The sequence below is a fragment of the Podarcis tiliguerta genome (assembly GCF_965153285.1).
Source record: "Podarcis tiliguerta genome assembly, chromosome: 2".
Taxonomy (NCBI): Eukaryota; Metazoa; Chordata; class Lepidosauria; order Squamata; family Lacertidae; genus Podarcis; species Podarcis tiliguerta.
The window spans coordinates 6,908,167-6,921,728 of record NC_139535.1 but is presented as its reverse complement, the minus strand read 5'-3'; the positions used below and the strand labels follow the sequence as shown (position 1 = coordinate 6,921,728).

The 13,562-nt window shown below is 43.4% G+C and overlaps 1 protein-coding gene and 1 long non-coding RNA gene across 2 annotated transcripts in view; one reads left to right on the top strand and one right to left on the bottom strand.

Moving 5' to 3' along the window:
• The window catches only part of LOC310671218, a 497,424-nt gene that overhangs the window by 265,193 nt on the left and 218,669 nt on the right, over nt 1-13,562 (top strand). The window lies entirely within an intron of this gene.
• LOC310672811 (vomeronasal type-2 receptor 26-like) lies at nt 4,009-12,502 on the bottom strand (the record flags this gene model as incomplete). The annotated part of the gene is made up of 6 exons (XM_083430468.1): nt 4,009-4,919; nt 6,697-6,823; nt 7,707-7,934; nt 8,970-9,782; nt 10,250-10,541; nt 12,318-12,502. 6 exons carry the CDS (start codon nt 12,500-12,502, stop codon nt 4,009-4,011), a joined length of 2,556 nt encoding a protein of 851 aa, XP_083286594.1.

Sequence of the window (13,562 nt, the reverse complement as noted above, 5' to 3'; positions counted from 1 at the left end):
GGTGAGATTTCTTAGTAAACTCTAGGTCCCTAATAATGTAGTTCTTTCTCTTAGTGATTGCTTGCTGCCTGAGACTTATGGCTTCTTTCCTTGAGACAGAGGCCCAATGAGAAGCTGGGCTTTCTAGTAAGTTTCCAGTGACATTGCCTAAGGGTACACTCAGTAAAAATGTGCAAGAACCACCTGCTTTGTAGATTCTGCTCTCTGCTCTGCCTTAGACCAGTCCCTAAACCAGTGTCATCAAACCATTTGTCTCTGGGACCACAGAGTAAACAAACAACAGCTTACACAAAGGAGAGAGAGGGAAGATAGCAAAATATTTATTATATCTTGGTGGACCACAAGCTTAACATGAGTCAACAGTGTGATGCAGCAGCTAAAGCTATTCTAGGCTGCATCAACAGAAGTCTAGATCAAGGGAAGTAATAGTAGCACTCTATTCTGCCTTGGTCAGACCACATCTGAAATACCCTGTCCAGTTCTGGGCACCACAATTTAAGAAGGCAGTTGACAACCTGGAATGTGTGCAGAGGAGGGCAATCAAGATGATCAAGGGTCTGGAAACCAAGGCTTAGGAGCGCTTGAATGTTTAACCTGGGTATGTTTAACCTGGAAAAGAGGAGACTGATGGGAGATATGATAGCCATCTTCAAATATCTTAAGGGCTGTTGCATGGAAGATGGTGCAAGCTTGATTTCTCCTGCTCTGGGTGGTAGGACTCGAACCAATGGCTTCAATTTGCAAGAAAGGAGATTCCAACTAAACATTAAAAAACCCCTCTCTGGCAGTAAGAGCTGTTCAGCAGTGGAACAGACTCCCATGAGAGGTGGTGGACTCTCCTTCTTTGGAGGTTTTTAAAGAGAGGTTGGAGGGTCATCTGTCATGGATGCTTTAGCTGGGATTCCTGCATTGCAGGGGGTTGGACTAGATGACCCCCAGGGTCCCTTCCAACTCTAAGATTCTATGATTTCAGTATGCATGCTGCTTTTTCACATAAATGTAACCAACACACCTCACAACACGACAGCAATATAAATATATAACAATACATCCTTACAAGCATATTAATTCATGCCAACACTTACTATCCAAATATAAGCAACTTGAAACTCTCACACATTTAATTTGTGTGCATTTAGCTATACATGCTTGGCAATAAATAAAGAAATAAACAAACAAACAAGGAGGTAGAAAGGGGGCAGGTGTGCAGGGGGAAAAACCGTTTGGCAATCCTGTGTTTGTGGAATCCAGTGTGTTTTGACCATATGTGATTTTGGCTTTATGCACTATTCCTGGAACATAACCCAAGCATAAGTTGAGAATCACCTGTAATTCCTTTTGATAATGGGGCCATGGTGGCGCTTTCAATTCATCATGAAATAAACTATCAAGCATTGAAGCACATTGATTGATATGAAACTCTGAATCCCTCCAATGCAGTCTGATATTAGCAATGATATAACCAGATCATCTCCCTTCCAGGCCTTCCTGTGTCCTCCTCCTATGCCCGTTCCCCCAGGTGCAACTTGGGGTTTCAGACTTGGGTGCAATTGCATTGCAGGCAGGCAGGACTGGCAAACAGCTACTAACATGTTTGAAAGAGGTGTGTCTGGCTCTGCGTTGCTTGCCTTCCATAAGAGCCAACTCCAGGGGGCCGTGGGTGCTTGGGCAGCCACAATAATATAATGGTGGGGGCAGGGCACCCACAAAGTCAATGAGAAAAGCCGGCAGGCGGCAGCAGAGAGAAGCAGTTCAGCTCTGCACTCTGCAGCCAGTGAGGAAAGCATCTGAAATATACTCAGAGTCGCAAAGTGATTTCATGCTCTTTATTCAGCTCATAGTGGTGAGGAGGAATGAATGAAAGTCCCCTCAAAGTATCTGCTTTATATACATTATTTACACAATGGGCTGCACATGATTGGCTAATTCTGGAATTCTACGGTAAGCCAATCAGGTTGTGGATTCACTTATATCTGGAGCATGATTGGGTGGTTCCTGCCAACCAATCATACTGCTGCATTGTTCTAGGACCAATCAGACTGCTGCATTCTGAATCCTGTTGTTCTAGGACCAATCAGACTGCTGCAATTTGGATCCTATTGTTCTAGGACCAATCAGACTGCTGCAGTTTGGATCCTATTCAACTCAGTACATAACAGCATCCTTTTCCAGTGTCTCAGAGTCTCTCCGCTTCTGAGTCTGAGCCTCTCCCTGTGGAAAAGGGTGCCTCACTGGCACACTATTAAGCCTTCACGGCCTAGGACCCTCGTACCTATGGGACCGCCTCTCCCGGTATGCCCCACGGAAGACCTTAAGGTCTACAAATAGCAACACCCTAGAGGTCCTGGGCCCTAAGGAAGTCAGATTAGCCTCAACCAGAGCCAGGGCCTTTTCAACACTGGCTCCGGCCTGGTGGAACGCTCTGTCTCATGAGACCAGGGCCCTGCAGGATCTGATTTATTTCCACAGGGCCTGTAAGACAGAGTTGTTTCGCCTGGCCTTTGGCTTAGAATCAGTTTGATTCCCCCCCCCCCCTTTCTTTTTCCTTTCTCCTCCTGTGAAGAGGCTGCATTTTAATGTTTTAATGTTGTATTTTAATCTTGCTTTTAAGTTGTATTTTAATCAACTTGTTTTTATAATTGGTTGTTATCCGTCCTGAGCCCGGTCTTGGCTGGGGAGGGCGGGGTATAAATAAAATTTATTATTATTATTATTATTCACTTAACATATAATTAGATAAATAGTCTCAGTCTCAGTCAATTTTATTGCACATAGCCAAAGGCTGCCGCAACGTACACAGAATTATTTGACAATTAAAAGAAAATATACTGAATTGATTAAAAAAAAGACTTAAAACATTTATATTATTAAAACATTACGTGCTCTATACAAAGCTATAAAAATACCCCAATGTACAAATAAAAACATTAAACAATAAAATTCATAAGCTAAAACCATCACATGGTCACTAATGTTAAAAACAATATCAATTAATACAGTGTGCAATTTATACTCAGAGTGTGGTGAGAAAGATAGAGCATAGCCTGAGGTAGATAAATAGGATCAAATAAATTCATCACCTTTACAGTTAATGGCTACCTTGGCTATATAATTTGCTCTAATTTTCCTAGCAGCAGTTGCAAAAAGTGCTACCCGCCAGGTCATACAATTTCTTCTGCACATATGACAATAATCTAGTATGGCTAGGGCAACCCAGTCAGATGGACAGGGTGCAAATTTGTTGTTGTTGTTGTTGTTGTTGTATCACTTTTGCTCAACTTAGTCTCGAGTTTTCAAATGCTACACATGGGGTTCCCCAATTTTGGTCTCCTGGGTCTGTCCCTCTCCAGCACATTGATACACAATAACAAAGCAGGAAATAGGGAGATAAAACCAGGGGTGAGGTGGGGGAGGATTTCAGCCACTAAAGAAGTTCTACTGCAGATTATTCAGAGGAGGCTCCATTTTTTTTTGGCCCCAACTACTGCACACAAGTGCATCATCTGGGAAACGGTGAGGGGTTTTTTAACTACCATCCTGTTTTGTTTTGGTATAACTTCAGTTTAGTTTAAGCTACTAAAACATGCATTGTTTTGTGCAATGTTTTTAGCTTGAACTGTCAGATTTGTTTCCTCATTAATATTGTGATTTCTTCTGGTTGTTTCTAATATTTTTTTTTTTGAATTATTATTTGCCATTTGATATGTTGTGATCCAGTTTGGGCGCAGTTTTAGGGCAAGTTAGCCATATAAATAAACAGATGTGTCAAACCAGTCACAGTGATCCCCAGGGGAGCATGAAGATTATGGCCAGATGCCTGATCAAGAATCTGAGGGGAATCAGGCTGTGGTACAGCAAGGCACAGAAAATTATAATATCATAGTGCCTCTAGCCATTGCAGTCTTTAGGCATTCATTGTCCTCACTCATAATTTATGCAAAATGAAGAGAGGTTTGTATCTAAGAAGATATTGCTGGGTATCAACTGTCAAAATTGAATATTTAAGGATCAGGTGCCAGCTTTAGCTTTTGCGGTCAAATGTTCCTTTGTGTTCAGATCAGGCCTCAGCATAATAATGTAGCACTTGGGAATGAAGATGCAGCCCAGAAGCCCAGCACTAGAAGCCAAGATAGAGAAGATCTGCACAGCTACCATGTATTTCCCCTTTGTGCTCAGGTAGGTGGGCACAAAGGAGACCCAAACGCTGCAGAAGACCAGCATGCTGAAGGTGATCAGCTTGGCTTCATTGAAGGCTCCAGGCAGCTTCCTGGCCAGGAAAGCCACCGTGAAGCAGATGGCAGCTAGGAAGCCCATGTAGCTGAGGGAACCATAAAACATGGCAATAGACCCTTCGTTGCACTGCAGGGTGATCTCCCCAGCCTGGGAATGCTTGTCAGAGTCTGGGAATGGGGGAGAGAGCCCCAGCCAGATGGTACAGATGACAATTTGGACACTGGAACAGGAAATGACAATGGAGTTGGCCAAACACTTCCCCAGCCATCTCCTCATAGTGTTTCCTGGCTTTGTGGCCAGGAAGGCCAGCACCACAGTGATGGTTTTTGCCAACACAGAGGAGACTGCAACTGAGAATATAATGCTAAAGGCTGCTTGTTGGAGAAGGCAGGTCACTTTCCCTGGCTGGCCGATGAACAGGAAGGAGGACAAAAATGAAAGCAAGAGGGAGATGAGGAGGATATAGGAGAGGTCCCGGTTGTTGGCTTTGACTATGGGAGTTTTCATGTATTTAATGAAGATTCCTAAAACGAAGCTTGTGGTTAATAACAATAAAAGGGCAACAGAAACCAGGAGGATCCCCAAAGATTCTTCATAGGTCAGGAAGGTGAAAATCTTGGGAACACATTGATCCTGGTCCTTGTTTGGATGGTGATCTTCTGGGCATTTGGTGCAATGGTCTGCATCTGAGAAGGAGAAAAAGTTTTCATCTCCATCACTTATATCTGTAACTCTCTGTGTCATACTGCATTTTGGGAGAAGATGATGATGTGGAGGAGGTAACAAAATTAGAATATGCAACAAAGGAGGAAAATGTTAATTGATTTATTTAACCTTTACATGTGTATCCAAAAGAGATTGATGTGACACACAAGGCACTTTTCAATTTTTGTTTCTGAAATAACCTTGTGATGTAGGTAACATTGACAGGCAGAGACCTCCCCACAGAGCTGCACATGGTGTCTTCATTGTACAGTTTTTGCTGCACATGGAAGACACACCTGTTTACCTGGACTTTTGGATAATTGCAATTGGATTTATATTTCTTTCATGCAATGCTCACAATAGGCCCGTTGTTATTTATTTCCCATCTATTATAGTTTAATCATTTTCATATAATTTCTTGCTTATTCTGTATCCTGCTATCATAATTATAAATAAATATTTTTAAAAATCACTGCTGGTCAGTTATTCTTAATAAATTTTTAAATTCACTTTCTTCTGGGCGTGCTTTGGTTCTTTGATCACTGAGGACGTGGTTGGAAATAGCAACAGGAACACATAGTACATAGTGCATGGTGAGCCCTCTCCCTGCCCCCTGCTTTGTACCCCAGATATAACTTCATTTCTGTCGTTCCTTTAAACTCACTTTCGGTAACTAATTAATTAATGAAGGTGAATAATAATGTAGACACCAGGAAAGGATCCAGATTCAAAAATGCCACCAGAATCTTCACAGAAGGAGTCTCTGAGTAAATCTCTGGCCTGTTCTTATTCTCCCAAGGAATGCCTCTCCCTTGGAGTCAGGTAAAGGAAAAGGACCCCTGGACGGTTAAGTCCAGTCCAATTCAACTATGGGGTACGGTGCACAGACACCTTCCTGGGTCATGTGGCCAGCATGAATAAACTGCTTTTGGTGCAACGGGACACCGTGATGGAAACCAGAGCACACGGAAACGCCGCTTACCTTTCCACCACAGCGGTACCTATTTATCTATTTATCCTTTTTACCTATTTATCTATGTGTGCTGCTATGCTTTCGAACTGCTAGGTTGACAGGAGCTGGGACAGAGCAACGGGAGCTCAGCCCGTCGCGGGGATTTGAACCGCCGACCTTCCAATCAGCAAGCCCAAGAGGCTCAGTGAATACTGAATTTTATTATTTCAGTCACAGACCAGTTCCAGCCCACATACAATATCAAGGAAGTCATAAAACATAATAGGGATACATTTGAATTTGCAATTAGGTATAACAAGGACCCTCCTGCCAACCTAGCAGTTCGAAAGCACATCAAAGTGCAAGTAGATAAATAGGTACCGCTCTGGCGGGAAGGTAAACAGTGTTTCAGTGCGCTGCTTTGGTTCGCCAGAAGCGGCTTCGTCATGTTGGCCACATGATCCGGAAGCTGTACACCAGCTCCCACGGCCAGTAAAGCGAGATGAGCGCCGCAACCCCAGAGTCGGCCACGACTGGACCGAATGGTCAGGGGTCCCTTTACCTTTACCTATAACAGGGACAAGACAGATATAGCAACAGTTTAAAAATATATAAGTTAAAACTTAGTCACTAACATATAACCTAAAATTATCATTTAAAACCTTAATCATTATGATAGCACAGCTTGTTCTCTACGTTTTATGGCAATCGCACAGACGTTGGCTACCTTTAACGTGATCTCAGGATCCTTGTCAGTGGTTTAGACCACAGTGTCACCCTCGTCACCCGCCCTTGGAATCACCCACCTTCCTGAGTGGAGATGGTCCCTTCCACACATGGAACACAAGAGTAGCAGCAAGCTGGCTCTCCTTCTTGAACTACCTTGGCATATCCAGGGCGGCAGCTTTCGGTACACCTGGAGCGAGGCACAGCCTAATAATCAAGACAAGGGGTATCAAGAAGAAAGTGTTAGGAGCACCTGTGCCGATGGAATTATTTCATAGAGTTTGCAAAGCATCCAGCAAGATCCCTAGTCCCACTGACCCCATCCATATATTTCTGGGGAAGCACTTTTTTATTTTAAGAAAAGGGCATGGCAGGGAAAACCGTTTGGTGTGTTTGCTTCTTTGTCTCAACATTGTTATCTCTACCTTCTATACAGAGGACAAAATAAGACAAAAACAAATCCAGAATAACAGTAATAAGAAAATAGGGGCAACAAACAAGACTGATGCAATGCAGCAATTGTACAGGCAATATCCTGAAGACAATAACGTTAAAAAATGTTAACATTAAAAATGATTCCTGGATTATTATGTTTTCAAAGGTGGTCTGGCAAAGAAGGGGGGATATCAAACTCTTCTCAGTATTTTGCTTTGTCCATTTTCCTTCTTCCCTTCCTTCTAATCTGAATAGAACGTCATACCAATTGCCTCTTGGAGTTTGAAATGTGGATTTGCTAAATTTAAGGATTTGAGCCACCAGCCATGTTCCTCACTGCTGGGTGCAATCTCCTGGGGATACAATTTGGGGTGTTACAAAAAAGTGGGCTACTCTGTTCCCTGGGAGAAAGAAAGAGATAAACGCTGGTTTTCCTCCCCAAATGAACAGAGAGGAACCTGGCTGGGAAATGCTGCTTATCTTGTCTCAGGATCCTAGGGCGCCAGTATTTCCTTGAGCGCCCCAGATTCCCCTCTGCATTTACTGGGTTCTTAAGACATAGTTGGTCCACCTTACAAGGCTGTTGTGCAGCAGTTGCACTACGAAGAGTGCAATCAGGCTCTCCTAGTCTCATCCCTCTGTTATATCCTCATACCTTGTTAAACTGCTTGGGCCACTCAATGGCTTCTGGGTTAATGGCGAACTTTAGGCCAGTAGAAGTCACTCTCTCCAGACTCCCAATTTTCACTCTAACACAGGACCCATTAGGGAACATCACCCAGTTATCAATATCAAAGTCAGCTGGCAGCTCCCCATTCTCATCCAAACATAGTCTGCCCATGGAAGTGTTTGAACACTGGATTTCTCTTAAGAAAGGGTGAAGCTGGAATGACAGGGGAACGTCAGCATTAATAAAGCAATGTGGAAGACTGTGACCAGAAGATCTGTGTGCCCGCTCAGTCTACATTCCAGGTGCTTAATTGTTGATGGGCAGCTTAAACACCCAGAGGATTGGGATATGAGATTTCATCCCTGAATAAGAAACCTGTATCTATTCCAAGAAGACTTGCGAAGATGTATAAGACTGAATCAGATAAGTGTTGGAGATGTAATGAGGCTGAGGGTACATTCTATCATATGTGGTGGAACTGTAAAAGGGTAAAAGAGTATTGGGAAATAATGCATAATGAACTGGGGGGAAATGTTTAAAAGTACTTAAAAAAAAAAAAAACCAGAGTCCTTTTTGTTGGGGATAACTCAGGCGGAAATTCCCAGGTGTCAAAAAAAGGTTATTTATGTATGCCCCTACTGCAGACCGTGTTTTGTTAGCCCCAAAATGGAAAACAAGCGAGGTCTCAACTAAAGAAGAATGGCAACTTAAGTTGGTGGAATATGCGCAGCTTGCAGAATTAACATATAGAATAAGAGAACAAGAAGAACATATGTTTAGAGAAGATTGGAAAACGTTTATTGAATATATGGGGGGCGGATTTTGTATACTTGAAAACATTGGCAGCATTAAGATAAATTCAACAGTGTAAATAATTTTTGATGGATGTAATAATGGAATACTAAATGGTTTAGTTCATATAAAATATGCAGGGATTTATGTTGTGCAAAATGAACCATGGAAAGAGAGGAAGGAACTTCACTGATATTTTAAGGTTGTTTAAGTGAGTTTTCTAAAATGTAAAACAGAAATTTAATACAAATCTCTCTAACGGTACCAGAGAGGAACCACAAGATATGGAAGTATCATATGGCATAACCAAAGTGAGCCAAAATGTTCACCTTAACCAGAACCCTTACAAATTGGATTTCCTTCAGAAACGGGCAAGGGAAAATCTCGCTTGTAAATTTGATTCCATCATTGGGACAATGGATAGTTTGCGAAAAAGAAAAAAGGAAAATGAAATACCTGCCATTGCCATAACCTTTGATGTTCCAATGTGTCTCCTCCATTCAGCATTAACATCCACCTGGATCTAGATGAATATGCTGCATTTAAGGCCTGAGCCACAGCTTGAATATTGAGGTAAGCACTGTAGCTGTCTTGAGACAGGGCTCTCTGGAGCTCCTCTGGGGGCGGATCCTGCAGTTTCTCCTCCTCTGCACATCTTGTCCAGCCTCTCACAGACAGCACATGCTTTGAATATGAACAATGAAAAGCTTCCTCCCAAAATTGCTGAAGGAAATGGGAGCCTGGTATGGAGTAGGCCCTTCTGCTGCTACTGAGCTTGGTTTTCATTACAAAGGATAAAGAACCATGAAGGTGCTGGAAGATATAAGGAGGATAAGACAAATTCAAGTCGATGTCCTGAAAAGCTGTTGTGATCCAGACTTTTGGCCCGATTTGTTTCCCACGCGCTGCTTGAATTGCAAAAACTATATTTGATCCCATTTGAGTGGTTACGTAGCAAACACATACATCAACTTGTCTCCAGGTGCCATATGGTTCATTGGGGCTGAACATTTTAATTAGATCCTTTTCTGGAAATCTTTTGGACAAGGCAATGCAAATCCCGCTGCCGATCAGCAGAGGCGTTAAGTCACTCACAAATCTTCCTCCAGCATCATTGTCTGGAGCAAGGAGGCCGATCCAGGTCCACCCAAAATGCAGGAGCAACTTCACAATGCCCCAATACTGAGCTTCTTCTTTGGGGACCATCCGGTAGACAAATGGGGACTGGGTTTTATCTTCAAGAACCTGAGCCATGAAAGCAAAATTGATCTAGTGAGAAAAGAAAGAATTAAAATTGTAGAATTTTGAGGGTCATCTAGTCCTGCGATGCAGGAATCTCAACAAGATCATAATAGAAACTGATAGTGATTTGCTTTACTTCCAGGAACATATCCTTATTAATCTGAAGTGATTAATATCTAAGAAAATTTGTACTGGCTGTGACTGGGATAGGTCAATAAGTAGAGCATGAGACTCTTAATCTCGAGTCTGCTGCATTATAGGGGGGCGGACTAAATTAGCTTTCCAACTCTCCAACTGGATGTAGGATGGTATTGTGGTCTGAAACATCTGGAAGGTGCTAGGTTGGTGGAGGCTGAATTTTGGAAGAAGAAAAAAGCAGTTTTCTCGTTTTTAATGCCCTCTCTTGACTTCTCTGGAAAGAAAGGTGTCAAAAAAAGTGGGATTTCATGCAGCTGACATTCTGCTCTGTCCCTTCATGCTGCCACCCTGCCTACCTGTGGGATTTTGTAGATGCCTAACATGGATGAAATCTGCTTTGAGGTTGCAGAATTTCCCCCTTCGAGAACAGCCAGCAGGTTATTCCGTTTCCCACAGTTATAGTTCGGAATATTGCTTTCCACACCTGCAAGCAGATCTATCGTGGCATCAGAAGTTATCCTTTCATCTAAATGGTTCTCATAGAGGTTGTAGCCCAGGGTGATGTTGGGTAAGATCCTGGGATCACTGTTGATCTCCTGGATAGTGAACAAGAAGGACAAGATTCGCCAGTACCTGCTGGCAGACAAACTGTAATAAATCAACCAATTTTGAAGCGTTAAACTGCTATTCACCATTTAACAAAAACAAACGTATTTGATCTTCAAATAATAGTTTGTATGTATGCATGCATTTTACTTCTTGAATTTATACCCCACATTTTTCTCCAAAGATCTCTGCATTCTCCAATAATAATTGGGGATATGTGCTCCATTGCAGGAGCTTAGAAGTGCACATTGTCTTCAAAGAACAAAACTGAGTAAAAATGAACCCCATCCCCAACCCCAAAATTTGTAAAAGACTGGGAAGTTGCAGCAATGCTACTTGCATGGTTTTGGCTGCTTCAGATGATGACTGCATAGATCCCCCAACTGTTTTTCAAAAGTCAACACAGGGGTCAAGCAAGGGCATGTCCTTTGCCAATGATGACCACTAAGTTGGGGACTAGGAAACAGGGTGTCTCCCTGGTCATTAGAAACCATTTGAGTTCAGGGGTACCAAACACATCAACCAGTCATCATCATCATCATCATCATCATTTATACCCCGCCCATCTGGCTGGGTTGCCCCAGCCACTCTGGGCGGCTTCCAACAGAATATTAAGATACAATAGTCTATTAAACATTAAAAGCTTCCCTAAACAGGGCTGCCTTCAGATGTCTTCTAAAAGTCTGGTAGTAGTTTTTCTCTTTGACATCCGGTGGGAGGGCGTTCCACAGGGCAGGTGCCACTACCGAGAAGGCCCTCTGCCTGGTTCCCTGTAACTTGGCTTCTCGCAGCGAGGGAACCGACAGAAGGCCCTCGGTGCTGGACCTCAGTGTCCGGGCAGAATGATGGGAGTGGAGACGCTCCTTCAGGTATACTGGGCTGAGGCCGCTTGGGGTTTTAAAGGTCAGCATCAACACTTTGAATTGTGCTTGGAAACGTACTGGGAGCCAGTGTAGGTCTTTCAAGACTGGTGTTATGTGGTCTCGGTGGACGCTCCCAGTCACCAGTCTAGCTGCTGCATTCTGGATTAGTTGTAGTTTCTGGGTCACCTTCAAAGGTAGCCCCACATAGAGGGCATTGCAGTAGTTATGAATGAAATCTGGTCAGCTGAAGGGGTGTGTGAGAAAAAGTTGAATAATTATTTTTCATATTTTGGACATCCAACTCCCCTAATGAGGAAGTCTCCTGCTCTGTATTATGATATGTATTTGTTTTCTTTAAAGCCTATTTCTCCTTCTTTCCAGCCAAAAAATGTCACTCAGTGCATTAATTTTCTTAAGACAGTCTGTCAGGCTCATAATTCAAAAACATATGACACGAAAGGGAAAAGGTGGAGATGGAGAAGGAAAGCATTAATTTAGCGAAGAGGAATTTTCACATGGTCTACTGTTGCACTACTGGCAGATTATTGCAATTGTGTGATACAGTGTCAAAATAAAATAAAAGTAAAATAAATAGAAACTTTTCACTTTGGAAATTGCCTGAATTTGGTGTCGCCCGCACCTATCTACCCAAATTGGAATAATGTTATGCCTCATTTTGATCCCTGATCATTTGCATTATGGTGTTGTCAGAGGAGCACTTCCTGCAAGACCCGGGGAAGCTGAAAATGGAATGGATGGCTGGGAATCTCTTGCTGGACTCCAACTCCCACCAGTACCAGCCCAGCCAGCACGGGATGATGGGAACTTTAATCCAACGATGTCTGGAGGGTCACAGGTTCCGGAGCTTTGAATAGGGGCTATTTGCCTGGTTTAAAAAGCAGCCGTTGGAGAGGTGGTGGAGAAACACAACATCCATCTGCATAGAATTACTTACCCCTTATCCCTGGTTAAGGGAGTCTGGGAAAAGTTGTATGGAAGTTTTCCGAAAAAATATTTTGGAGATACAATCCCACTAATGAGGAAGTTTCCAGGCCGGTAGTAACTGAGTGCTTCATGCTGGTCCCGGATCAGATTCAAGGGGCATTTTGCTTTCAGGTTCCTAAAGACTCCATGGGGCATCATTAGCAACAGAAGCAGCAACAGAAGCAGCAGTGATCTCATTCTGGCCTTGCCTTCTACATCTCTCATATCAGTGGCTCCTCTCACCTCCAGTGAAAGCAGATCAGAAGAAGCAAGCAGCTCTTCCAAGACCAAAGCTGCAGTGGCTTTAATGATTTGGGTGTTGTTCTGCTGTGACTTCCAAATTATGTAACATCACACATGCATATCCCCCGCACTCTCCTCTCTCCTGCTGCAGATCTTGACTCGGGAAATATTCTCTGCACCGACTTTGCTTTCCAGGCACAGTGCAATTAATGACATTGCTATCAACACTCTTCTTGATTCTGATGCCTAGGCCATCTCCAAAAAATCTCTCTAGCTCTTACAAGAATAAATCACTATGATTTTGATAATTATAAGTTGAAGAAGTTTCGCACCCACAACTCCCTGGAGTCTTATATGGCTTAAGGGGCAGGTGTACAGCTGGAGAAAAGCGTGTTTGTGATATGCATCTCCAAAGTTTTGATATGAGTCAAGGAAAGGGGATAGGGAGAGTTTGACCTGAATTTTGCACACAAGTACCTAGGGAGGGGGACGCGGGTGGCACTGTGGGTTAAACCACAGAGCCTAGGACTTGCCGATCAGAAGGTCGGCGGTTCGAATCCCTGCGACGGGGTGAGCTCCTGTTGCTCAGTCCCTGCTCCTGCCAACCTAGCAGTTCGAAAGCATGTCAAAGTGCAAGTAGATAAATAGGTACCACTCTGGCGGGAAGGTAAATGGTGTTTCTGTGTGCTGCTCTGGTTCGTCAGAAGCGGCTTAGGCATGCTGGCCACGTGACCCGGAAGCTGTACGCTGCCTCCCTTGGCCAATAAAGCGAGATGAGCGCCGCAACCCCAGAGTCGGCCACGACTGGACCTAGTGGTCAGGAGTCCCTTTACCTTTACCTAGCGAGAGCCCTGCAGCCAGATCAGACCAAAGGACAATCATGTCCAGGACTCTGTATCTCCCAGTAGTGAATCAGACAGCTCTGGGAAGCTCAAAAGCAGGGCAGGAGGGGGCTTGGTGTTCATCAGTATGT